The sequence below is a fragment of the Ranitomeya imitator genome, chromosome 2, assembly GCF_032444005.1.
Source record: "Ranitomeya imitator isolate aRanImi1 chromosome 2, aRanImi1.pri, whole genome shotgun sequence".
Classification (NCBI taxonomy): domain Eukaryota; kingdom Metazoa; phylum Chordata; class Amphibia; order Anura; family Dendrobatidae; genus Ranitomeya; species Ranitomeya imitator.
In genome coordinates, this window is record NC_091283.1 from 760,014,787 (window position 1) to 760,040,151 (window position 25,365).

A 25,365-nucleotide genomic window follows, 5' to 3' on the forward strand; every position below is an offset into this window, starting at 1 on the left:
CCTCATTGCAGCAATGTGTCACTTACTGCGCTGTGTTTTACTGTTATAATCATTGTTTTATCAGTACTAGATGATCACTAGATGACTGGGTGTAGTGCTTCCTAGTCCAGCCTCATCACTGATTAGCAGCTTTCTGTCAATAAGTGGTGTGGGCAAGTTACACAGCTCAGCATGACGAGATCTGCTAAGTCTGCAGCAGAGAAAACTGTAATTCTATTATAACTGTTGCACTCGGTAAACTAAGTGACACATTGCTGGAATTAGGGTCTCTATCCCTAGATCATGCTTCTATCAGATTGCATAGCGACAACCTGCTGACATTCCTTTTAAGACATAAAATAATATACATATTTGGCATGTCTACATTTGTAGAGAACATCATAACTTGTTAAACTGGGTTTACACCTACATTCTGGAATCGTTCATCATGTTAAAAACAATCCTGCACATAGCTTTATTGACTATAAAATATAAAAATTATGGGTCTTTGAATGCAAAGAAAAAAAATTACTTGATCATAAAAGGGGTTATCCAGTTTCTGATTTTTTTTTTTCTTGCTAACAGCTGCCATTGTTCTACACTTCCCCTTCCCCTCCTCCTCATCAAAAGAAAAGTATACTGATAGGGTTACAATGAAGAGGTAACATAACAGCAGAACTTCTTTTTTTTATATATATTTTTTTGCCATTTCACAATCTAAAAACCAAAATTAGTAATCTCCATGCATGATATCATCGATGACCCTACTCCCCCTCTGTTCCATATTACCTTTGCTCGCATTCATTATAGTCTCCAAGATATCAAATTTTGTCTGATTCAGTCTGTTAGGAATGTGCAAGTTATTTCCTGAAAGAATATGCAGTATAAATCTAAAATATTCCAAGTGGCCAGGGTGAAAACATTAAAAAAAGGTATGTTTAACATAATAATCTGACTTGCTCAATAAGTCATTTTCGGATGAAACTCCCTTTATTTGGATTTGTAACACGTAATGTTTTTTCCCCAGAGGGTGTATGATGAAGAGGTTGAGGAACATGTTGTAAAGACTGATGTAGGAGAGAAACCTGAACAGGTATGTCTTGTCTTATTTTCGAAATCTGTATTAGTTTTTTTATTTATTTTTCTAAGTTTTTGTCCAGCTTGAAAAGTTACGAAACTTTGCAAATCAGTTTATGAGTAGATGTATCTTTTATTCCTGTAAAAATAAATAAATAAATTGCATGTGTCTTTTAAACCCCTGCTTTTCACCAGTCTATTTGCAGGTCTTTGGCTGCCTTGATATGAGAACATAATCATTTGGAGTACAGGTGATGGCAGTAAGAGGTTGTACACTTGTGCCCTTCTCTGTCCTGATAGTCATATCACTCCATCTCCTTCAGCAGGCCCTCACTGCCCCTAGTATACAGTAATGGAAGCATTGGATTTGCTCCACAGGCCCTCACTGCCCCTAGTATACAGTAATGGAAGCATTGGATTTGCTCCACAGGCCCTCACTGCCCATAGTATACAGTAATGGAAGCACTGGATTTGCTCCACAGGCCCCCAGCCCATAGTATACAGTAATGGAAGCACTGGATTTGCTCCACAGGCCCCCAGCCCATAGTATACAGTAATGGAAGCATTGGATTTGCTCCACAGGCCCTCACTGCCCCTAGTATACAGTAATGGAAGCATTGGATTTGCTCCACAGGCCCTCACTGCCCCTAGTATACAGTAATGGAAGCATTGGATTTGCTCCACAGGCCCTCACTGCCCCTAGTATACAGTAATGGAAGCATTTGATTTGCTCCACAGGCCCTCACTGCCCATAGTATACAGTAATGGAAGCATTTGATTTGCTCCACAGGCCCTCACTGCCCATAGTATACAGTAATGGAAGCATTGGATTTGCTCCACAGGCCCTCACTGTCCCTAGTATACAGTAATGGAAGCACTGGATTTGCTCCACAGGCCCCCAGCCCATAGTATACAGTAATGGAAGCATTGGATTTGCTCCACAGGCCCTCACTGCCCCTAGTATACAGTAATGGAAGCATTGGATTTGCTCCACAGGCCCTCACTGCCCCTAGTATACAGTAATGGAAGCATTGGATTTGCTCCACAGGCCCTCACTGCCCCTAGTATACAGTAATGGAAGCATTGGATTTGCTCCACAGGCCCTCACTGTCCCTAGTATACAGTAATGGAAGCATTGGATTTGCTCCACAGGCCCTCACTGCCCCTAGTATACAGTAATGGAAGCATTGGATTTGCTCCACAGGCCCTCATTGCCCCTAGTATACAGTAATGGAAGCATTGGATTTGCTCCACAGGCCCTCACTGCCCCTAGTATACAGTAATGGAAGCATTGGATTTGCTCCACAGGCCCTCACTGCCCCTAGTATACAGTAATGGAAGCATTGGATTTGCTCCACAGGCCCTCACTGCCCCTAGTATACAGTAATGGACGCATTGGATTTGCTCCACAGGCCCTCACTGCCCCTAGTATACAGTAATGGAAGCATTGGATTTGCTCCACAGGCCCTCACTGCCCCTAGTATACAGTAATGGAAGCATTGGATTTGCTCCACAGGCCCCTAGTATACAGTAATGGAAGCATTGGATTTGCTCCACAGGCCCCTAGTATACAGTAATGGAAGCATTGGATTTGCTCCACAGGCCCTCACTGTCCCTAGTATACAGTAATGGAAGCATTGGATTTGCTCCACAGGCCCTCACTGCCCCTAGTATACAGTAATGGAAGCATTGGATTTGCTCCACAGGCCCCTAGTATACAGTAATGGAAGCATTGGATTTGCTCCACAGGCCCTCACTGCCCCTAGTATACAGTAATGGAAGCATTGGATTTGCTCCACAGGCCCCCAGCCCCTAGTATACAGTAATGGAAGCATTGGATTTGCTCCACAGGCCCCCAGCCCCTAGTATACAGTAATGGAAGCATTGGATTTGCTTCCACCTTGTCCTTCCCAGTGATGCATGCAGGGTGCTTGTGGAAAAGCAAAGCCAATGCTTCCCTGACAGTACACGGGGGGCAGCGAGGGTCTGTTTATTGTAGCACAATCCAGATGTTTTTATCTTACTGGATGCGTTGCTGTGGGTTCTGCCTCTCACACCGCACAGAGACAGGAGCACTGGCTGATGTTGCAGGAGATTGCTCTGGTAAGCCTAAAACTCGGGACACAAGTGTTGACCCGCACTGCCATCATCTGTGCTCCAAATGGGAACGATCTGATTGTAATGCAGCTGAAGGCAGGCAAATAGATTGGGGAAAACACATGTTACAGGAATGAAGACAAATCCCATGATAAAGTCATTTGCAAACTTTCCTAACTTTCCATTCTGCGCAAAATTAACAAAAATAAATACAAGTTTAGTTACTCTTCAAGTTAATGTTTGCAGGACGCCTTACTGTAGCATCCAGTATATACAATGCAATTCAGCTATTATCTGATAACACTGGAATTTACAATGAAATGTTCTGAGCTGGCCGACCCCACGTTCAACTGCAAACATTTTGTTTTCTTCTTTTTTGTTAAGATGGAAGTCTAGAAGGTCAATGCTAGTTTTGGCGACCAAAAAAAAAGTGAAATATGCAGCACTTGAACTTTGCCTGACAATCGACAACGAAAACACTCAGCTACATTAATGGGTTTTCTATGATATATCCTTTATTTATTCCTCTTATTTTACTTAAAACACAACGTGCCAAACTTTTTGATTTTTTTTTTATCTGAAAATAAAAAACCCCTCTTTCTGCAGCGTTTTCCTGCACAAAAAATGGTTGAAAAAGGCGCAATGTGGACATGCCCTAATGCTGATGGTCCTTACTTAGACTAAGCCATCAGTATCATATTGGCAAGTGTCTAACCACAGGCATCCCTGGTAATCAGCTGCTTAATTAGACCCACCACGGTACATCGTACTTTTTTTTTGTGTGAGCCTAATATTTCAGAGGTTTATGGCTCAGCCCTAGTCATGTGCTCTAGACCAAGCTGCAATACCTGGCACAGCCACTATAAAACATGTGGCGATGTTCCTGGTGAACAGGGAAGACATGACAGAAGTAAAGTGAGGAGGTGAAATGGATCTTTAGACATTTATTTTGTACCTGTAACATTATTTGCACCATTCTCAGTGTTTTTATTACTCTTCTCTCTAAATGTTTTGTTTTTCATATTGATTTGATAACTTTTCTTCGTTTTTGAAAGGAGAAAACCAGAGAACAGAAGGAAGTAGAATTAATCCCCAAAATCCAGGAAGCTGTAAATTTTGGTTTACAAGTCCTGGAAACTGCATTTGAGCAACTTGACATCAAGGCAGGAAACTCTGATTCTGAAGATGAGGAAGTGAATGAAAGAGTGGAACTTATTCTGGAGCCAAAGGTGAAGTACCACTCCGCCAGAGCAAACCTAGTTGGAATTAGAGAAGATGAGCTGAGTTCGATGCGCTCCCTGGGCGGATTTTTCCCGTACCGCTCCGTGTGATTGACAAATCTCTTCCATCTCTGTATGTAGGGAGAGACCTGTCAGTCATCGGTATCTTCTCAGAGAAAACCATGCCGATCTGTAATCGTGTAGCCTGGATGGCAGGAATAAACTAACAGGTTCCCTTTTAGGTTCCATTGTAAAATTACATTGCTGTATTATGCACATTGTCCTGTATATGATGACAGCCACGAGCGAACTGTCACTGCCAAATATAATGGCCATCGCTAGCAGACATCAAGGGCGGATTTGGCTTTAGTTGATTGCGTTCTTTATAGGCACATCAGTAGTAGAGATAAGTACATTGATTTGCGGATAGTCAATTTTGAGTAAAATTGCCAGAAATGTATTGCCGCACATCTGTGAACGGCAGTGGCCATTACATCTATGCATGTAGATATGCAGCAGATGAGGGGTCATTGACATCCGTTGCTTCGCTCACTCACTTCTGTGTTTTTATACACTTTGGAAGTTTTCATGTGATGAAACTACTTTGTCTGAATAACAAGTTTGTCTGGCTTATTTTTAGGATTTATACATAGATCGCCCATTACCGTATTTAATTGGCTCTCAGTTATTCATGCAGCAAGAAGATGTAGGTCTTGGGGACCTATCAAGTGAAGGTAATATGTTTTTTTTGTTGTTTTTTGTCTACTATTTCCCTAAAGCGGAGGTTAACACCCAGTTAGTTAAAGGGAATCCGTCAGAAGTCCTACTAGTGATTGATTACTGCACAGTGATACAGAGAAACCTGTCAGTCACTGAGTAGCACCGCCCACTGGACTCTTGCATGCAAGCACCAGAGATTACAATGCCAGTTTTCCTGAAAATGTTCCCATAATGAAATATGCTACGCTGATCGCTCCTCCCCTGCCGGCAGTTCAGATAACATTTTTGACATGACAGGTTCCCTTTCAGACATTGTGTGCCTTGTTTGCTGTCCCCATGCACATAAGAGCAAAGTCAGTCAAACCCCTCTGATTTTGGCTAAACCATCCAACTTTATGTGTATTGGGGCGTCTCTCTTGATGGCAGATGTCATGGGAAAGAAAAAAAAGAAACTTTAGACAAATACTTTGACTGGGGAGTATCATTAGCCCCTTTATGACCTTGCAATTTTATTTATTTATTTTTGCATTTTCGTTTTTTCCTCCCCTTTTTTCAAGAACCATCATTTTTTCATTTTTCCTTCTCCAGAGTCATATGACGGTTGTTTTTTTGTTTTTTCAGGACGAGTTGTACTTTTCAAGGAGCCCGTTCATTTTACCATTTGACGCACTGGAAAGTGAGGGGAAAAAAAATCTAAATGCATTTAAATTTTAAAAAAGTGCAATCCCACAATTGTTTTTGTTTATTTACCATATTTGCTATATATAGAAAAACTGACCTGGCATTATAATCCTCCAGGTTACTACACGTACACAAATACCAAACATGTAAGAATTTATTTTTATTATTTAAATAGTGAAAAAAATCAGAAATTTGTAAGTTAAAAAATATTTGCTTGTATCGCCATTTTCCAGGACCCATAACGTTTTCACTTTTTTAAGATCGGGGGCTGGGTTAGGGCTTGTGACTTGCGTACTGAGCTCACGATTTTATTGATACCATTTTGGAGTGTATGTGATGTTTTGATCTCCTCTTGTTGCATTTTATTGCACTGTTCCTGCAGCCCAAAAAAAACTAATTCTGGCGTTTTTTGTTTTTTTTAATTATTTTTCTTCTTCTTGTTACTCCATTTACCGATCAGATTTATTTTATACTTGTTTTTTATCAGAATTTTTATGAACATAACATTACCAAATGTTAGATTTCTTTTTTATTTATTTATTATAGTTAATTATTTTCAATGAGGTAAAAGGAGGCGAGTTGAATTTTAATTTTTACTTTTTTTTTCTACTTTATTTAATAGTCCCTTTAGAAAACTTGAAGCTGTGATCGTCCGATCGCCTGTGCTGTGCATAGCAGGCCTTCGGTACTGCTATGAAATCAGATCTCCATGCCACGGGCCAGCGTTCACAGGAGTATCGTAATGACAGGCGTGGGGGGTTTCAGCTGACCCCTGGCTGTCTGAACAACCCATCGGTGCCTGGGATCACGTGACGGGGCACTTATGTGCTGTATGAATGATGTGCTTTTCTCTATCGCTTCATTGGGGGACACAAGAACCATGGGTGTATGCTGCTGCCACTAGGAGGCTGACATTATGCACAAAAAGAGTTAGCTCCTCCTCTGCAGTATACACCCCACCGACTGGCATTCTGAAACTCAGTTTAGCTTAGTGTCAGCAGGAGGTGGACACTGGTCTTTCATTAGACCCATTTCTACCTCAGTGTGGGTCGTTCTTTTTCAGGTACCCGGAGGGATACAGTGTGAACAGTCACTACTGTACTCCCACAAAAGACTAGAAGTACGGCGTGTACTGCCACCCCGTATCCTCATAGGTCTACTCGGCAGGACCCCAGCCCCTAACTCAGAAGCGTGTTTAGGTGATCCGAACCAGGTCCTGTCTTTCTCATAACCACTCGCCCACCAGAGCCTGTCGGTTTGAGGAGATGCGGATGTCCCACAACGCTGGATTATCGGATGTCCGATCTTTCTTGAATGGGGAGGTACTTTCTCTCTCCCCCCAGGTACAGAGTGGAAAATAAGAAGATCAAATAAGAAAGAAGATCAGAATAAAAAAAATAAAAAAAATTCCTTTATTTAATAGTGGGCCCCTTAACTCAGGTTACCTTTGCGTTTTTAGGGCTCTCCTCGCTGTTTTGCCAGGCTCCGACTGTCATCTGATGTAATCTAGGTCCCGTTCTTTTCCCCTTCAATTTTTGGGGTATTGGGGCTTGCAGGCATTCTTTTGCGAATTTTTTCGATCCTCCGCGCTGCTCCCCCCATCCTCCGGCGGTCACCAGCTCTAATTTAGGTCCCGGCTTCACTCGGGCCTAGCTGCATGGCTGGCTCCGCCCCTCTTCTTCCTGCTCTTCGGGCCGGCTTTTCTCCCGCCCATCTCTAAGGCTACTTTCACACTTGAGTTTTTAGCAATCCGTCGCAATCCGTCGTTTTGGGCAAAAAACGGATCCTGCAAATGTGCTCGCAGGATGCGTTTTTTGCCCATAGACTTGTATTAGCGACGGATCGTGACGGATGGCCACACGTTGCGTCCGTTGTGCAACGGATCCGTGTTTTGGCGGACCATTGTCACGAAAAAACGTTCAAGGGAACGTTTTTTTCGTACGTCGCGTCCGCCACTTTCTACTGCGCATGCACGGCCAGAACTCCGTCCCCTCCTACCCGAACTTCAGAATGGGCAGCGAATGTGTTGAAAAACTACACAAATTTCACAACGTGCGTTGGTATGTCGGCTCAACGCTTAGCGACGGACCCGTACCGACACAAGTGTGAAAGTAGCCTTACTCGGCTCCTTTCTGCCGATGCTTGGCTCTGCCCCTGTGCTTGGCTCCGCCTCCTCGTCCTGCGGCTTGCCCCGCCCCCTCTTCCTGTTTTCAAGAGCGGGCTTTTCAGCACGCTTTGTCTCCCCTTGTGACTGGGCATTCCTTTGCGGCAATTTCCTGGTGCCTCCTTCTGAAGACCCTCTTTTTGTACAAGCAGCCCTGCACCTGAATGCTGAACCAGGACTGCACAGTACTGTGAGTAGCTCTGCTCTGCCTTTCTGCCCCCTAACCTACTGGCACCACTTAGTGGGTCTGCTCACCATGTCTAACCCTAAGGGAGGTCGTTCTTGTCCTCCTCCTTCCTCCTCTACTTCCTCTGCCTTAGTCAAACACTTTGTCTGTTCGTCTTGTAATGGCAGGCTTCCCTCAGGTCAGTCCTCTCCCCCCTGTCAGGTCTGCAGCAACCCCACTGTGCCCACCGCCCAGGAACCCCCTGCTGCTCCGCTTGTGAGTGACGCCTCTACCCCAGGTTGGGCTTCCTCTCTGTCACAATCTGTGGCGGATCTCACCAGGGTGTCTCGGACCCTCGTGTCCGTACTTGATCAGTTGCTTTTGTCCCTGGTCAAACAGTCCCTCAATTGGTGGCTGACCTCACCTTGAGGCCTCCGCCTTCCTTCCTTCCTCCCAAAGGTGGTATCCACCTTTCACCTCAATGAGGACATCGTCCTACCTTCTTTTTGCCCTGCTCCGACTCATTTTCTGGAGCGTTCTTTGAACAAGCTAGACTTTGTCAGGGTGGTTAGGATTTACCTGGCTAGAACGACTTCTTTGCGGAAGACGGACTCTCTTTTCGTCATTCCTGATGGCATGCGTAGAGGCCTGCCGGCTTCCAAGGCGACTATTGCTCGCTGGATCAGAACGGCAATTTTGGAGGCTTACTGGGTCAAGAACAGAGTGCCCCCTCCTGGGGTTAAGGCTCACTCTCCCCGGGCAGTCAGTGCCTCCTGGACGGTACACCACAGGGCTTCTGCCCTACAGCTTTGCAAAGCGGCAACCTGGTTTTCCATCCACACGTTTGCCAAATTTTATAAGGTCCATACCTACGCTTCGGCGGATGCCAGCTTAGGCAGAAGGATCTTGCAGGCGGCAGTGGTGAGTTCTCCGACCTGATGGAAGTCGGTTTTCCCTCCCCAGGGACTGCTTTGGGACATCCCATGGTTCCTGTGTCCCCCAATGAAGAAGAATAGATAAAACAGGATTTTTGGCTGCTTACCGTAAAATCTGTTGCTCGGAGCCTTCATTGGGGGACACAGCGCCCCCCCCCCCCCATGTTGTTCAGTTCCTTGGTGTTCTGTGTTCTATGTTTGGTTCTTTTATGTTCCATGTTACCAGTTCAAATATCTGTGTTCTTTCGGCTTTATTGTTTTCTCCTACTTCTTTGTCACTAAGGCTGGGTTCACACTGCGTTTATATGGCACGTTAGATGGACTACGTTACACCGTGGCATAAACGCGGTCTAACGTAGTCCGTTAAGTCCGCCATTAATTCCTATGTCGGACGCATCACTAGCACACGCCCACAATGGGCGTGCGCTAGGGATGTGCCGTCAGTGAGTGACGGACCCTGAGACGCGGGTTGCAGCGTTTCCAGGTCCGTCACTGCTAGTGCAGATAGAGCTAGCAGGTGCTCTATCTGCGCTAGCGTGCTGCCGTACTGGCACTTGCGTTAACAGCAGCCCGTTACCGTATGTGTTGAACGGGCTGCTGTTAACGCAATGTGAACCCGGAAAACTGAGTTTCACAATGCCCGTCGGTGGGGTGTATACTGCAGAGGGGGAGCTAACTCTTTTTGTGCATAGTGTCAGCCTCCTAGTGGCAGCAGCATACACCCATGGTTCCTGTGTCCCCCAATGAAGGCTCCGAGAAACAGATTTTACGGTAAGCAACCAAAAATCCTGTTTTTGCCGGTGCATGTTAACTCTCGATTTCAGAGACTGACAACGAGATTTAACAGGTTAACAGCCATGGGCAGAGAACTGCTCCACTCGCGAAAGGCACATTATGACTGATTAAATCAGCCGTCATGTGCGGGGATAGGTGTGGGCTAGGCATGCAAGCCCACATCAAAGGCAGGGACCCGACCATTGACATAAATATACGTCAAAGGTCAGGAAGGGGTTAAAATGGCGAATATTCCATCCTCCTCCGTTTTTAGCATTAATGTAATTTACTGTTTTCTTATGCAGGTTTATATAAGATACCCATGTGTGTTTTTCTTGTAGAGTACATACTGTATTACTGATGATGCTCAGTGATGCTTTTATATTCCCACAGAAGGGTCTGTAGATAATGATCGAGGGAGCGCTATTGACAGTGAGGAGGAAGACGACAAAGATAATGACGAGGTATTTTTGTTTATTTCTTACAATGTTGTCAGCATTTCTCCTTGGCTGATGTTTACAGAACACTCGCCATTATTGCTGTGTAGTCTCTACCTTTATGGCCCTATGTACGTTGCATGTTAGCACAATTTGCATTTTTTCTGGTCTATTACAAATATGGTATGCTGGAGAAGATCAGCAATAATGGTTTATCATGATTCACGTTGCCATAAAAATTATAGTAATCAGTAATTCAATTCTTATGGGGCCAATTCTATATGGAGCATCTTATGGGGCCAAATTATATATGGCTATATGGGGCCCATTCTGTTTGGTGTAATATACGGGGCTCATTATTCTGTATGGAGCAATATATGGGGCTCGTTATTCTGTATGGAGCAATATATGGGGCTCATTTTTCTGTACTAGCTGGTGGCCCGATTCTAACGCATCGGGTATTCTAGAATATGCATGTCCACGTAGTATATTGCACAGCCCATGTAGTATATTGCCCAGGCACGTAGTATATTGCCCAGGCATGTAGTATATTGCCCAGCCACGTAGTATATTGCCCAGCCACGTAGTATATTGCCCAGCCACGTAGTATATTGCCCAGCCACGTAGTATATTGCCCAGCCACGTAGTATATTGCCCAGCCACGTAGTATATTGCCCAGCCACGTAGTATATTGCCCAGCCACGTAGTATATTGCCCAGCCACGTAGTATATTGCCCAGGCACGTAGTATATTGCCCAGGCACGTAGTATATTGCCCAGGCACGTAGTATATTGCCCAGGCACGTAGTATATTGCCCAGGCACGTAGTATATTGCCCAGGCACGTAGTATATTGCCCAGGCACGTAGTATATTGCCCAGGCACGTAGTATATTGCCCAGGCACGTAGTATATTGCCCAGGCACGTAGTATATTGCCCAGGCACGTAGTATATTGCCCAGGCACGTAGTATATTGCCCAGGCACGTAGTATATTGCCCAGGCACGTAGTATATTGCCCAGCCACGTAGTATATTGCCCAGCCACGTAGTATACAGCACAGAGCCACGTAGTATATTGCCCAGCCACGTAGTATATTGCCCAGGCACGTAGTATATTGCCCAGGCACGTAGTATATTGCCCAGGCACGTAGTATATTGCCCAGGCACGTAGTATATTGCCCAGGCACGTAGTATATTGCCCAGGCACGTAGTATATTGCCCAGGCACGTAGTATATTGCCCAGCCACGTAGTATACAGCACAGAGCCACGTAGTATATTGCCCAGCCACGTATGTCACAGGTTAAAAAATAAACATATACTCACCTTCCGAGGGAGCCCTTGTAGTCATGTCGCCTGTGTGCGGTGCACTCGGCAGCTTCCGGTCCCAGGGTTGGTAGCGCAGGACCCGAGATGACGTCGCGGTCACATGACCGTGATGTCATGGCAAATCCTTCTCGCGCAGGCGTGCAGGACCTGTGATGAGGTCGCGGTCACATGACCGTGACGTCATGGCAGGTCCTTAGCACATACCATCCTTGCCACCGGAACCTGCCGCTTGCATGGAACGGTTACCGGAGCGTCGCAAGGAGTGGGAAAGGCGGCGGAAGGTGAGTATATAATGATTTTCTATTTTTTTTAATTATTTTTAACATTAGATCCTTTTACTATTGACGCTGCATAGGCAGCATCAATAGTAAAAAGTTGGGGACACACAGGGTTAATAGCAGCGGTAACGGAGTGAGTTACCCGCGGCATAACGCGGTCCGTTACCGCTGGCATTAACCCTGTGTGAGCGGTGACTGCGGGGAGTATGGAGCGGGCGCCGGGCACGGACTGCAGGTGAGTAGGGAGGGACTAATCGGACTGTGGCCGTCGCTGATTGGTCGCGGCAGCCATGACAGGCAGCTGGCGAGACCAGTCAGCAACTTGGATTCCATGACAGACAGAGGCCGCGACCAATGAGTATCCGTGACAGACAGAAGGACAGACAGACGGAAGTGACCCTTAGACAATTATATAGTAGATGGAGAAATATATAATGGGCTCATTATTCTGTATGGAGCAATATATGGGGCTCATTATTCTGTATGGGGCAATATATGGGGCTCATTATTCTGTATGGAGCAATATATGGGGCTCTTTATTCTGTATGGAGCATTATATGGGGCTCATTATTCTGTATGGAGCAATATATGGGGCTCATTATTCTGTATAGAGCTGGAACCGGCCCTGCTGTCACTTCCTGAAGTCATTTTTCTTTTTATGCAGTAATGTTGGTGTATACATAGTTGTGTTGCTTCTCTCGGGCAGTGTTTGCTGTAATTCTATTTTTCATGCGTTTTCTTGCTGGTACGGATTATATGGTTCCTTGGAATATTTTGGACAAAACATTAATCTGTTGTTTCCAACAACAGGAGTCCGAAGAATACTATGGCAACAACTCGGATGAAGAAAAGAAGCCAGTGAGATATACTGTTTGTTCTTATGTTATGTTTTCCGGACACAGCCGCGACACATGCAGCTGCGGCGCCGATCAGCTCGGGGTTGGTGCATGTGGTGCTCTGATTATATATTCATAACGCAGCCTGCTGACAGGTCACTGATCCCTCACTGACCCACCCCCTAGTTTACATAATGAATACCTAACATACTGAAGAAAGAGAGAAACAAAAAAAAAAAAACCCGCTTCTGCAGGCAGGTGCTTGCCGTGCAGGTAATTTCCTGCGCAGTAGCAGCCATCGGTTGCCTTTTTTTCTATGATGATGTCACTGTTTAGCCTAATTGATCCTGACCTGCAATACCTCACACAACCTGTGGGAAGGGGGGGGTGTCATTGTTTTTTAATACAGTAGCCTTGTTTTCTGACCCAGGACTGCCCCTTTTAAAAGTAGCTAGCCTGCTACCAGTAAGTCTACCTTATGGAACCAGGGCTACCGATTTACTGCATTTACGATAAAAAAAAAAAAATCCTGTAAAATTATTGGGGAGGTTTCTCTGTTTTGGTTCTACAACAGAAGAGAGACTACCCTATGCAGAATACGCCTAGTGTGAACAGCGCCAGTGTTCGCTACTGGAGAGTTCTTCTGTTAGTCTCTATATCTATTCTTACCATCTGATCAGCAATTAGGTTATGTTCAAATTTGGAAATATTCTCCAGTGAATGAGCATTATGTCTAAGTCCATATTTCCCCCTGTTTAGCACCATCCAGCCCTGAGTGACGAGGACGAGGATAATGGATCAGACCTGTTTGTTGATTCGGACAAGGAGGATGAAGAGGACAATGACAAATCTGTAAGACTTCATATGCAAACTCCTTTCGTTAGTCACCTGTGCTTCTTGGGAAAATGATATATTGAGTTCAGTGTCTGCTCCTCTGCCTTGTACCACGTTCACATTATGGGATCTTGTTGCATGAGAATTTAACCCCTTCCCGACCTGTGACACAGCGTATGCGTCATGAAAGTCGGTGCCAATCCGACCTGTGACGCATATGCTGTGTCACAGAATGATCGCGTCCCTGCAGATCCGGTGAAAGGGTTAACTCCCATTTCACCCGATCTGCAGGGACAGGGGGAGTGGTAGTTTAGCCCAGGGGGGGCAGATTTATGGCAGATTTACCGCGGTTTTTCTGCGCATTTCACTGCGGTTTTACAGCTGCGATTTTCTATTGGAGCAGTTGTAAAACCGCTGTGGAATCCGCAGAAAGAAGCGACATGCTGCGGAATGTAAACCGCTGCGTTTCCGTGCGGTTTTTCTGCAGCATGTGTACAGCGATTTTTGTTTTCCATAGGTTTACATTGAACTGTAAACTCATGGCAAACTGCTGTGGATCCGCAGCGTTTTCCGCAGCGTGTGCACATACCTTTAGAATTAGGCCATGTGCACACGGTGCGGATTTGGCTGCGGATCCGCAGCATTGTTCCATCAGGTTTACAGTACCAAGTATACCTATGGAAAACCAAATCCGCTGTGCCCATGGTGCGGAAAATACCACGCGGAAACGCTGCGTTGTATTTTCCGCAGCATGTCAATTCTTTGTGCGGATTCCGAGGTGTTTTACACCTGTTCCTCAATAGGAATCCGCAGGTGAAATCCGCACAAAAAACACTGCAAATCCGTGGTAAATCCGCAGGTAAAACGCAGTGCCTTTTACCCACGGATTTTTCAAAAATGATGCTGAAAAATCTCACACGAATCCGCAATGTGGGCACATAGCCTTATGGTTAGGGTTGGAATTAGGGTTGTGGTTAGGGTTAGGGGTGTGTTGGGGTTAGGGTTGTGGTTAGGGGTGTGTTGCGATTAGGGTTGTGATTAGGGTTATGGCTACAGTTGGGATAAGGGTTAGGGGTGTGTTGGGGTTAGTGTTGGATGTAGAATTGAGGGGTTTCCACTGTTTAGGCACATCAGGGGTCTCCAAACGCAACATGGCGCCACCATTGATTCCAGCCAATCTTGTATTCAAAAAATCAAATGGTGCTCCCTCACTTCCCACATATGGGGTACCAGCATACTCAGGACAAACTGCGCAACAATTACTGGGGTCCAATTTCTCCTGTTACCCTTGTGAAAATAAAAAAATGCTTGCTAAAACATCATTTTTGAGGAAAGAAAAATGATTTTTTTATTTTCACGGCTCTGCTTTGTAAACGTCTATGAAGCACTTGGGGGTTCAAAGTGCTCACCACATATCTAGATAAGTTCCTTGGGGGGTCTAGTTTCTAAAATGGGTCACTTGTGGGGATTTCTACTGTTTAGGCACACCAGGGGCTCTGCAAACGCAACGTGACGCCTGCAGACCATTCCATCAAAGTCTGCATTTCAAAAGTCACTACTTCACTTCTGAGCCCCGACGTGTGCCCAAACAGTGGTTTACCCCCACAAATGGGGTATCCGTGTACTCAGGAGAAACTGGACAACAACTTTTGGGGTCCAATTTCTCCTGTAACCCTTGGGAAAATAAAAAATTCTGGGCTAAATAATTATTTTTGAGGAAAGAAAACGTATTTATTATTTTCGCGGCTCTGCGTTACAAACTTCTGTGAAGCACTTGGGGGTTCAAAGTGCTCACCACACATCTAGATAAGTTCCTTTCGGGGTCTAGTTTCCAAAATGGGGTCACTTGTGGGGGGTTTCTACTGTTTAGCCACATCAAGGGCTCTGCAAACGCAACGTGACGCCCACAGACCATTCCATCAAAGTCTGCATTTCAAAACAACACTACTTCACTTCCGAGCCCCGGCATGTGCCCAAACAGTAGTTTACCCCCACATATGGGGTATCACCGTACTCAGGAGAAACTGGACAACAACTTTTGGGGTCAAATTTCTCCTGTTACCCTTGGGAAAATAAAAAATTGCAGGATAAAAGATCATTTTTGAGAAAATAATTTTTTATTTTATTTTCATGGCTCTGCGTTATAAACTTCTGTGAAGCACTTGGGGGTTCAAAGTCCTCACCACACATCTAGATTAGTTCCTTTGGGGGTCTAGTTTCCAAAATGGTGTCATTTGTGGGGGATCTCCAATGTTTAGGCACACAGGGGCTCTCCAAACGTGACATGGTGTCCGCTAATGATTGGAGCTAATTTTCCATTTAAAAAGCCAAATGGCGTGCCTTCCCTTCCAAGCCCTGCCATGCACCCAAACAGTGGTTTACCCCCACATATGGGGTATCGGCGTACTCAGGACAAACTGGACAATAACATTTGGGGTCCAATTTCTCCTAATACCCTTGGCAAAATAGGAAATTCCAGGCTAAAAAATCATTTTTGAGGAAAGAAAAGTTATTTTTTTGTTTTCTTGGCTCTGCGTTATAAACTTCTGTGAAGCAGCTGGGGGTTTAAAGTGCTCAGTATGCATCTAGATAAGTTCCTTGGGGGGTCTAGTGTCCAAAATGGGGTCACTTGTGGGGGAGCTCCAATGTTTAGGCACACAGGGGCTCTCCAAACGCGACATGGTGTCCGCTAACAATTGGAGCTAATTTTCCATTCAAAAAGTCAAATGGCGCTCCTTCCCTTCCGAGCCCTGCCGTATGCCCAAACAGTGGTTTACCCCCACATATAAAGTATCGGCGTACTCGGGAGAAATTGCCCAACAAATTTTAGGATCCATTTTATCCTATTGCCCATGTGAAAATGAAAAAAATGAGGCTAAAATAATTTTTTTGTGAAAAAAAGTACTTTTTCATTTTTACAGATCAATTTGTGAAGCACCTGAGGGTTTAAAGTGCTCACTGGGCATCTAGATAAGTTCCTTGGGGTGTCTAGTTTCCAAAATGGGGTCACTTGTGGGGGAGCTCCAATTTTTAGGCACACGGGGGCTCTCCAAACGTGACATGGTGTCCGCTAAAGAGTGCAGCCAATTTTTCATTCAAAAAGTCAAATGGCGCTCCTTCCCTTCCAAGCCCTGCCGTGCGCCCAAACAGTGGTTTACCCCTACATATGAGGTATCAGCGTACTCAGGACAAATTGGACAACAACTTTCGTGGTTCAGTTTCTCCTTTTACCATTGTGAAATCAAAAAAATTGTTGCTAAAAGATAATTTTTGTGACTAAAAAGTTAAATGTTCATTTTTTCCTTCCATGTTGCTTCTGCTGCTGTGAAGCACCTGAAGGGTTAATAAACTTCTTGAATGTGGTTTTGAGTACCTTGAGGGGTGCAGTTTTTAGAATGGTGTCACTTTTGGGTATTTTCAGCCATATAGACCCCTCAAACTGACTTCAAATGTGAGGTGGTCCCTAAAAAAAATGGTTTTGTAAATTTCGTTGTAAAAATGAGAAATCACTGGTCAAATTTTAACCCTTATAACTTCCTAGCAAAAAAAAATGTTGTTTCCAAAATTGTGCTGTTGTAAAGTAGACGTGTGGGAAATGTTATTTATTAACTATTTTGTGTCACATAACTCTCTGGTTTAACAGAATAAAAATTCAAATTGTGAAAATTGCGAAATTTTCAACATTTTCGCCAAATTTCCGTTTTTATCACAAATAAACGCATAATTTATTGACCTAAATTTACCACTAACATGAAGCCCAATATGTCACGAAAAAACAATCTCAGAACCGCTAGGATCCGTTGAAGCGTTCCTGAGTTATTACCTCATAAAGGGACACTGGTCAGAATTGCAAAAAACGGCAAGGTCTTTAAGGTCAAAATAGGCTGGGTCATGAAGGGGTTAAAGTTCTTTTATTTAGGGGGGGTTTTTAACCCCTTCACAACATCCACTATACATGTATACGGCACAAGATGGAAGCAGGTGTTAGGAGCAAAGTCACGGGGTGAGCTCGCCCCATACCGGCAGGTGATGGTTGTGTTTTTACAGCCAGGACCTGCCTGTAACAATTGTTAACCTGTTAAATGCCACTGTTATAATGTTCACAGGAACATCAAACTCTGACAGTGGCATTTAACACATGCCGGTATGCGGTGCATCATTTTGTGCGCCCATCGGGGTTGCTTTGACAGCCGGAGATCTGATAACCGTTGCTTCTTATTATGGCGCTCCTTTGAAACACTACCGGCGGCCGGGCTTGAAAGGAGAACGTAATTTTTGCTATATGCTGTGGCATCACTGTAGATAGCAGAAGCGATCAGACAATCGCAGCTTCAAGTCCCCTAAGGGAACTAACAAGAACAGTGAAAAGTGAAAAAAAAAAACATGTTTTAAAACATATGAAAAAACATAAGTTCAAATCACGTGGCTTTTTTAACGCCCCATTATAAATAAAGATATTAAAAACATACAAGTGATATCGCCATGTTCAGAAATTTCCGATCTATCAAGATATAAAGATAATTAACGCCATCGGTAAATGCCGTAAGTACAGTAATTAAAAAAAAAAATCAAGAACGCCAAAATTACGTGGTTTTTTTTTTTCCCTTTTCTTTTTTAGTTACTGCAATTCCACTAAAAATGCCATAACAAATGATCGAAATGTCACTTCTATCCCAAAATGGTATCTATAAAATATGGATTAAGCCATCACACAGCTCCATCGACCGAAATATAAAAATGTTACTGGTTTCTGAAAATGGCGACCGAACCTCCAAAACTTTTTGCCCCCATTAAAATAATAATAAAAAAAACTGGACATGTTTTGGTACCGCCACAATCGTACTGATGAGCAGTATCCTATTCCAAGGTCATTTTTGCCACTAAATGTTCACCGTAAAAACAATTCCAGAAAAACAATGTCATAACTCCCCACATGAAATTTTTTTTCCCCTGTTTTCCAGTACTCTACGAGGTAAAATGAACGATGTTATTCAAAAGTGCAACTCCTCTCGCAAAAAAAAAAAAAGCAATCCCTTGTATGTCTGTGGACAGAAAAATAAGTTATGGCTCTGGGAAGAAGGGGAGGAAAAAACGAAATGCAAAATTGGAAATTGGCTTGTCTCGAGGGGTTAATACTGATGGCCAAATAATACTCCAGCACCATGTCCACTTTATTGTTTTTTATAGCTTACTGGGCACATCTTGAGAAAACATACTTTGGAAAGCCGGCCAGGGGTTATGTTTGGTACGGTCCCTGTTCCTGTAAACTACGGTAATATGTCTTCCCAAGATACAGTTGCCGCTGGCATTACAAAGTATGTACTGTATACTCAGGAACGCCGGAGCATTTCAGAGTAAAACATTCCAGGCTGCAATCGGTTAAAAAATTTCCCTTGAAATCCAAGAAAAGTTTTAATTTTGTGCTGGTTGGATCTATTTACATTGCTTTTTAGTGAGCTCCCCCTAGTGGCAGTTTCAGGCAGCCATTATTTTATGAAAAAAAGCAGATTCACTAGTTACCGTATATACTCGAGTATAAGCCAAGATTTTTCAGCCCACTTTTATGGGCTGAAAGTCCCCCTCTCGGCTTATACTCGAGTTATACCCAAGGGTCAGCAGGGGAGGGGGAGCGGGGGCTGTCTAATTATACTCACCTACTCCTGGCGCGGTCCCTGCACGTCCCTGCTTCTTCCAGCGCTGCAACTTCTTCTTGTAGTGAGCGGTCACATGGTACCGCTCATTACAGTAATGAATATACGGCTCCACCTCCCATAGAGGTGGAGCCGCATATTCATTACTGAAATGAGCGGTAACGGTGACCGCTCACTACAGGAAAAAAATGCGGCGCCGGGGAACAGACGTGCAGCGACGGCGCCAGGAGCAGGTAAGTATGACGGGGGCAGTGCGCGATACTCACCTGCTCCTCGTTCCACCATCGGCGCCGCTGTGTCTTCCGCAGTGACGCACAGGTCAGAGGGCGCGGTGACGCGATTAGTGCGCGCCGCCCTCTTCCTGAACGTCGGCGCAGAGGATGGGAAGACACAGCAGCGGTCAGCAGTAGAACGGGAAAGGTGAGTATACCAAGTTCCGGGGGCCTGAGAGGTGAGTATGTAATTTTTTTTATTTTTTTAATCGCAGCAACAGCATATGGGGCAAATATCTGTATGGAGCATCTTATGTGGCCATGTGCAGCATGATATGGGGGCATATATCTGTATGGGGCATCTTATATGGTCATGTGCAGCATTATATGGGGGCAAATATCTGTATGGGGCATCTTATATGGTCATGTGCAGCATTGTATGGGGGCAAATATCTGTATGGGGCATCTTATATGGCCATGTGCAGCATGATATGGGGGCAAATATCTGTATGGGGCATCTGTATGGGGTCATAATCAACATTTGTGGAGCATTATACGGGGCAAATGTCTGTATGGAGAATCTTATGGGGTCATAATCAACATTTGTGCAGCATTATATGGGGCATATTTTAATATGGAGCATCTTATGGGGCCATCATAAACTTTATGGGGCATTATATGGGGCTCCTGAATCAATATGGATATTCAAAAACACTTAACCTACTGATGTCTCAATTAATTTTACTTTTATTGGTATCTATTTTTATTTTTGAAATTTACCGGTAGCTGCTGCATTTTCCACCCTAGGCTTATACTCGAGTCATTAAGTTTTCCCAGTTTTTTGTGGCAAAATTAGGGGTCTCGGCTTATACTCGGATCGGCTTATACTCGAGTATATACAGTACTTATCAATAGTTGATTTTTGCCCATAGGGTGCCTTTATATTGAGATGTTTAACCCCTTAATGACCGCCAATACGTCTTTTAACTGACCTGAGATATAAGAGAATAGCCTCCCCATACAGATGACAATCCAGCATCTGTCGGTTGTACACTATAGCTGACAACTTGCTGTATCAGCCACGATCAATATTTGCACCTTCTAAATCTGTTTAACCCCTTAGATGCTGCTGTCAATAGTGACTACATCATTATAAATGGTTAACAGAGTGTGGGGGCTTCTTCTTTATCCCAATTGGTGCCCTCAGATCATGATTTTGTTGTCCTGATGTTTGCGATGGCAATTCATGACCAAATAGCGGCCTTAGAGTCTGACGGCTATAGTAATCTGTTTAGAAGTTAGCAACATTTAGGTGGTAAAAACACACATTTTCATTTCTGTCATGCCACTTTGCATTAATTCCTGTAAAGCACCTGAAGGGTCAATAAACTACCTGACAGCAGTTTTCAATATGTCTAGGGGTGCTGTTTTTAAAATGGTATCACGTTTGGGGGTTTCCTAATATATGAGACCCCTAAAGTCACTTCAAACATGGATAAGTCCCTAAAAAAATAAATGTGGTAAATTTCTTTGAAAAAATGAAAAATTGCTGCTACATTTTTAAACCTCCTAAAATGCTAACAAAATAAAATAACATTTTACAAATGGTGCTGATGTAAAGCAGACATGTGGGAAATGTTATTTATTAATGGTTTGCTGTTGTATGACTATCTGGATTAAAGGGATAATCATTCAAATTCAGAAAATTGCAAATTTTTTAACATTTTTCTCAAATTTTTTATATTTTTTATAAATAAACACAAAAAATGTTGAACTAAATTTACCATTATCATAAAGTATAATGTGTCACGAAAAAACAATCTCAAAATCACTGGGATTTGTTGAAGCGTTGCAGAGTTATTACCACATAAAGTGACACTGGTCAGATTTAAAAAATTTGGCTCGGTCACTAAGGGGTTAATGTTACCTGAAGCAGTGACTGATGTTGTTTATATTTTTTTTCTTTCTTTTAGATAAAGACTAGAACAAAATCCTTTGCCGATGAGTTAGCAGCTCGTATACAGTCGGAAGTTCCAAAGCAGCAGGAGACGGATCAGTCATGTACGTTGCAAAAACTATTCTGTATATCATTTTGTCAAAGTAGAAATTTGTTTTGCAATATGAGTTTTTTTTCTGTTTGATTTTTAACTTCCTTCAGCCATATCATCCCTAAAAATCAAAAGCAAAAAAGAGAAGGAGATAAAAGAAGTGCGGAGACTTCCCTCTGATGGTAAGATGTACTTTGAAGGACATAGACGTACAAAGCGCTCATCAGATCAAGTTTCTCATCCTTTTGAATTTGATTAAAAGCCTCTTTATTTTCCTTTTAAAGATGAAGATAATGACATTTTTAAGCCACCCAAACTTACAGATGAAGATTTCTTTGGCAATAAAGGAGGGCTATTCAGTGGAGGGAAGGGACTTTTTGATGATGACGATGATGATGATGATGATAATGATGTAGGACAGGTTGGTGAACTGCACTTTAAATTGCTATAAATATTTTATGGGGTTGTCCAGGACTATTTTATTTTTTTACTATGGGCCTAAAAGCTAACCGGTAGGTAATTGGTAACAGAGGCAACTACCTGCCTGTTTCACCTGGCGCCGACTCAAAGCGATCACCAGCGATACAGCTGTTCCATATCATCAGAGCAGCTCTTCTTCCAGGCTGCTCTGCGATGGGACGTGACTGCTGACGTCATTCTGATTGACAGCTGGCTTGCAACAGTTGGGCAGCAGGGAGCCGGCTGTCAATCAAAAAGACATCAGCAGTAGTGATGAGCGAACGTGCTCAGATATTGTGTTAGCCGAGTATCTTGGGCATGCTCGAGGAACGCTGCATGATTCACGGCTGTTAGGCTATGTGCACATGTTCAGGAATTTTCACGTTTTTTAGCTACAAAAACGTGATAAAAACGCATACATTAAGCATCCTATTATTAGAATGCATTCCACATTTTTTTATGCCCTTGCTGCGTTTTTTTCCACAGCAGAATCGCATTCCGGAAAGAAACGCAGCATGCTCATTCTTTGTGCGAAATCGCGGGGATTCTGCACACATGGGAATGCATTGATCCTCTTACTTCCCGCATGGGGCTATGCGGCTATAAAAGGCCAGATGACAACCTGTTAACCTTTTACTCTGTCGCCTCATTTGGGGACACAGGACCATGGGTGTTATGCTGCTGTCCACTAGGAGGCGACACTATGCATAATCTGAAAAAGATTAACCGTGGCTCCTCCTCTGCAGTATACACCCCTGGACGGCGTCAGCCTTCTCCAGTTTTTGCTTAGTTTTGCATAGGAGGCACACCTAAGATTTTTTTATTCCGTTTTTTTCCGACGGATTACAGATGAAGAAAAGTGGGTCTCCTGTGAGACTCCCGGCATGGCTCCTTCCTTGGCCCCCTATTATGGGGTGCCTGGTTGAAGTCGAGATGGTTTTTTTCCCCATGTCGCTCCTTCCCCAGTCCCTCAGGTGCTGGTTCGAAGTCGAGACCCCCCTCCTTCCCCAATTCCTTTTGGTTTCTGGGTTGAGGTCGAGGAGAGGGTAAAGGTGACAGCAGCACCCTCCCTAATCCCCCTTTGGGGGCATTAGGTTGAGACGCCTCAGGTAGGGCCTGAACAGGCAGCATTCTGCAGCTCCCACCATGGGCCAGCACACTGTGCCTGCATCCAGCTGCGGGCTCCTGTCGGGGCCGGGGGAAGTGCAGGCAAGCATGGCACAATAGAGACACAGGGCTCCCTGCGCCCCTGTCTCTTCGGCAGCACCAGCTCTATACTGCCTCAGGGGACCCATTACAGGGCCCCCCTTCTGCTTATAGCCCCACCGCTATCCTGCTTTTAAATCTGGGGGGGTCCGGTTTAGATCCCCTCCCGGACTTCCGCGCCGGCCTGGAGCCTTTCTGGGCATCTAATTTAGGCCGCGGCTTCGGCCTAGCTGAAGCCGCCGCCTCCTCTCCGCCCCCCGGCCCGCCCCCGAATGACAAATATGACACTCTACAGTGTCACAGAGGGGGCGGATCGAGACAGAAAGGGCGCGTTTTAACACAGTTTTGCCACCTTTTTTCTCAGCTCTCCGCCCCCTTCTTCCTCTTCTCCTCGGCGGCCATTTCTACTGCAGGAAGGATTAACCCTGCACCTCCCGGTCAGCAGGACCAGGCCAGCCAGTCTCCGGGGGGCAGAGGACTGTGGATCTTCAGTGTTGGACCTAGGAGCAAACTGGTGGGGTAATATCACAGCTGGGTTGTTTTACTCGGCTGTGAATCCATATTCCCTATAAGGCTCCCCTATAGGTTTCTCTGCATAGCTACCCCTGTAAGGTCCTCTGCATAGCCAGCCCTTCTGCAATCTGTGCACTATGCCGGGCTCAAGGTCCAAGAAAACCAGGCAGGACAGCTATTATGCATTCTGCACAGCCTGCAGGACCGCCCTCCCCAGTGGCAGCACGTACCCGCACTGCCAGGACTGCATTCAGACTACTGTGTCAGAGCCTCAAGAAGCCCCTGCCAATGCTTCGGTGTCTAATGCCACGCCGGAATGGGTCACTCAGATGTCGCAATCTATGGCGCAGTCTATAGATAACCTAACCTCCACATTGCTTCAGGCTCTGCAGAGTCATGCCTCGGCTATGACCGTTACCCAGCAAAGCTAGCGAGGTTGGCTTGAGCCACCAGAGCAGGGACCCCATGGTTGACGACGTTAGCCGGAACTCCCTGTCAAGAGAGAAAGGGTTCTTGTCCCAGGACTTGAGGATGGCTAGTTGGAGAGGTCTGAGGTGAAACTGGGCAAATGGGACAGCTTCTATTGCTGCCCCCATGCTGCCGAGGACTCTCATGGCAAACCGAAGAGATCGAGGGGGTTTGCGGAAGAGGGTGCGAACTCCTAGGCGGAGAGCCAGTGCCTTGTCCTTAGGAAGGAGCACTAGACCCCTGGAGGTGTTGAATAGCATTCCCAGGAAGGTCAGAGACTGACTCGGGGTTGGTGATGACTTTTGTAGGTTGACTAACCAGCCCATACGACTCAGAGTGTCGGCTGTGATTGAGACGCTGAGCTCGCAGTCCTTGAAGGTGGGAGCCTTGATGAGTAGATTGTCCAAGTATGGAACGACTACTATGCCTCTGGAGTGCAGGACGTCCATGGCGGCTGCCATGACTTTGGTCAACACTCTGGGAGCCTTGGCGAGTCCGAATGGGAGAGCCACGAACTGGTAGTGGTCCTGGTCAATTGCGAACCTGAGTAATTTCTGATGGGCAGGTGCAATCGGTATATGCAGGTATGCGTCTTGTATGTCTATGGAGGCGAGATATTTTCCCTACTCCATGGACGCAGTGATGGACTGAAAGGACTCCATGCGGAAGTGACGGACCCGTACATATTTGTTGAGTTGTTTTAGGTCCAGTATGGGCCGCACGCTGCCTCCTTTCTTGGGGACTGCGAATAGATTGGAGTAGAACCCTCGGAAACGCTCGGCCGTGGGGACCGGCACTATGACTCCTGCTTGAAAAAACGAGGAGACCGCTTGTCGGAAGGCACGAGCCTTGGCTGGTGGTTTTGGGGGGGCAGAGAGGAAGAATCAGTCCGGTGGGTTGGAGGTGAACTCTACTTTTATCTGGAAGACACTAGTTCCCTGACCCACCTGTCTTCTGTAATAGGCAGCTAGACTTGATGAAAAAGCAAAAGTCGGCCGCCTACGGGTGTGGTGTCCTCCGGAGTCCGTGAGTCATGATGAGGAGAAAGTCTGAGATTTTCCTCCTCTGGGCTTAGACTGGCGTGCTTTTGACTGCCAGGTCTTGTCCGACCTTTGCGTCGACCATGAGTTGTCCCTGCAGCATGTTCATTAATTTTGCGTTTTTTTTGGGGGGGGGGGGGGATTTCCCACTATAAATGCATTGGGAAATGTCCGGAAAAAAACGCACCAAAAACGTGCAAAAAACGCATGCAGATTTCTTGCAGAAAATTTCAGGTTTTTCACAG

The 25,365-nt window shown here is 45.0% G+C and overlaps 1 protein-coding gene across 3 annotated transcripts in view; it reads left to right on the forward strand.

Annotated features, from left to right (window-relative positions):
- The window catches only part of LOC138665669 (WASH complex subunit 2C-like), a 152,710-nt gene that overhangs the window by 5,181 nt on the left and 122,164 nt on the right, over positions 1 to 25,365 (forward strand). For all 3 annotated transcript variants that reach the window (XM_069753348.1, XM_069753347.1, XM_069753349.1), the window contains exons 3-11: positions 1,007 to 1,072; positions 4,209 to 4,382; positions 5,014 to 5,107; positions 10,207 to 10,277; positions 12,664 to 12,711; positions 13,449 to 13,541; positions 21,360 to 21,447; positions 21,545 to 21,616; positions 21,719 to 21,855. In XM_069753348.1, coding sequence (XP_069609449.1) covers positions 1,007 to 1,072; positions 4,209 to 4,382; positions 5,014 to 5,107; positions 10,207 to 10,277; positions 12,664 to 12,711; positions 13,449 to 13,541; positions 21,360 to 21,447; positions 21,545 to 21,616; positions 21,719 to 21,855 — 843 coding nt within the window. The remainder of the gene's footprint in view (positions 1 to 1,006; positions 1,073 to 4,208; positions 4,383 to 5,013; positions 5,108 to 10,206; positions 10,278 to 12,663; positions 12,712 to 13,448; positions 13,542 to 21,359; positions 21,448 to 21,544; positions 21,617 to 21,718; positions 21,856 to 25,365) is intronic.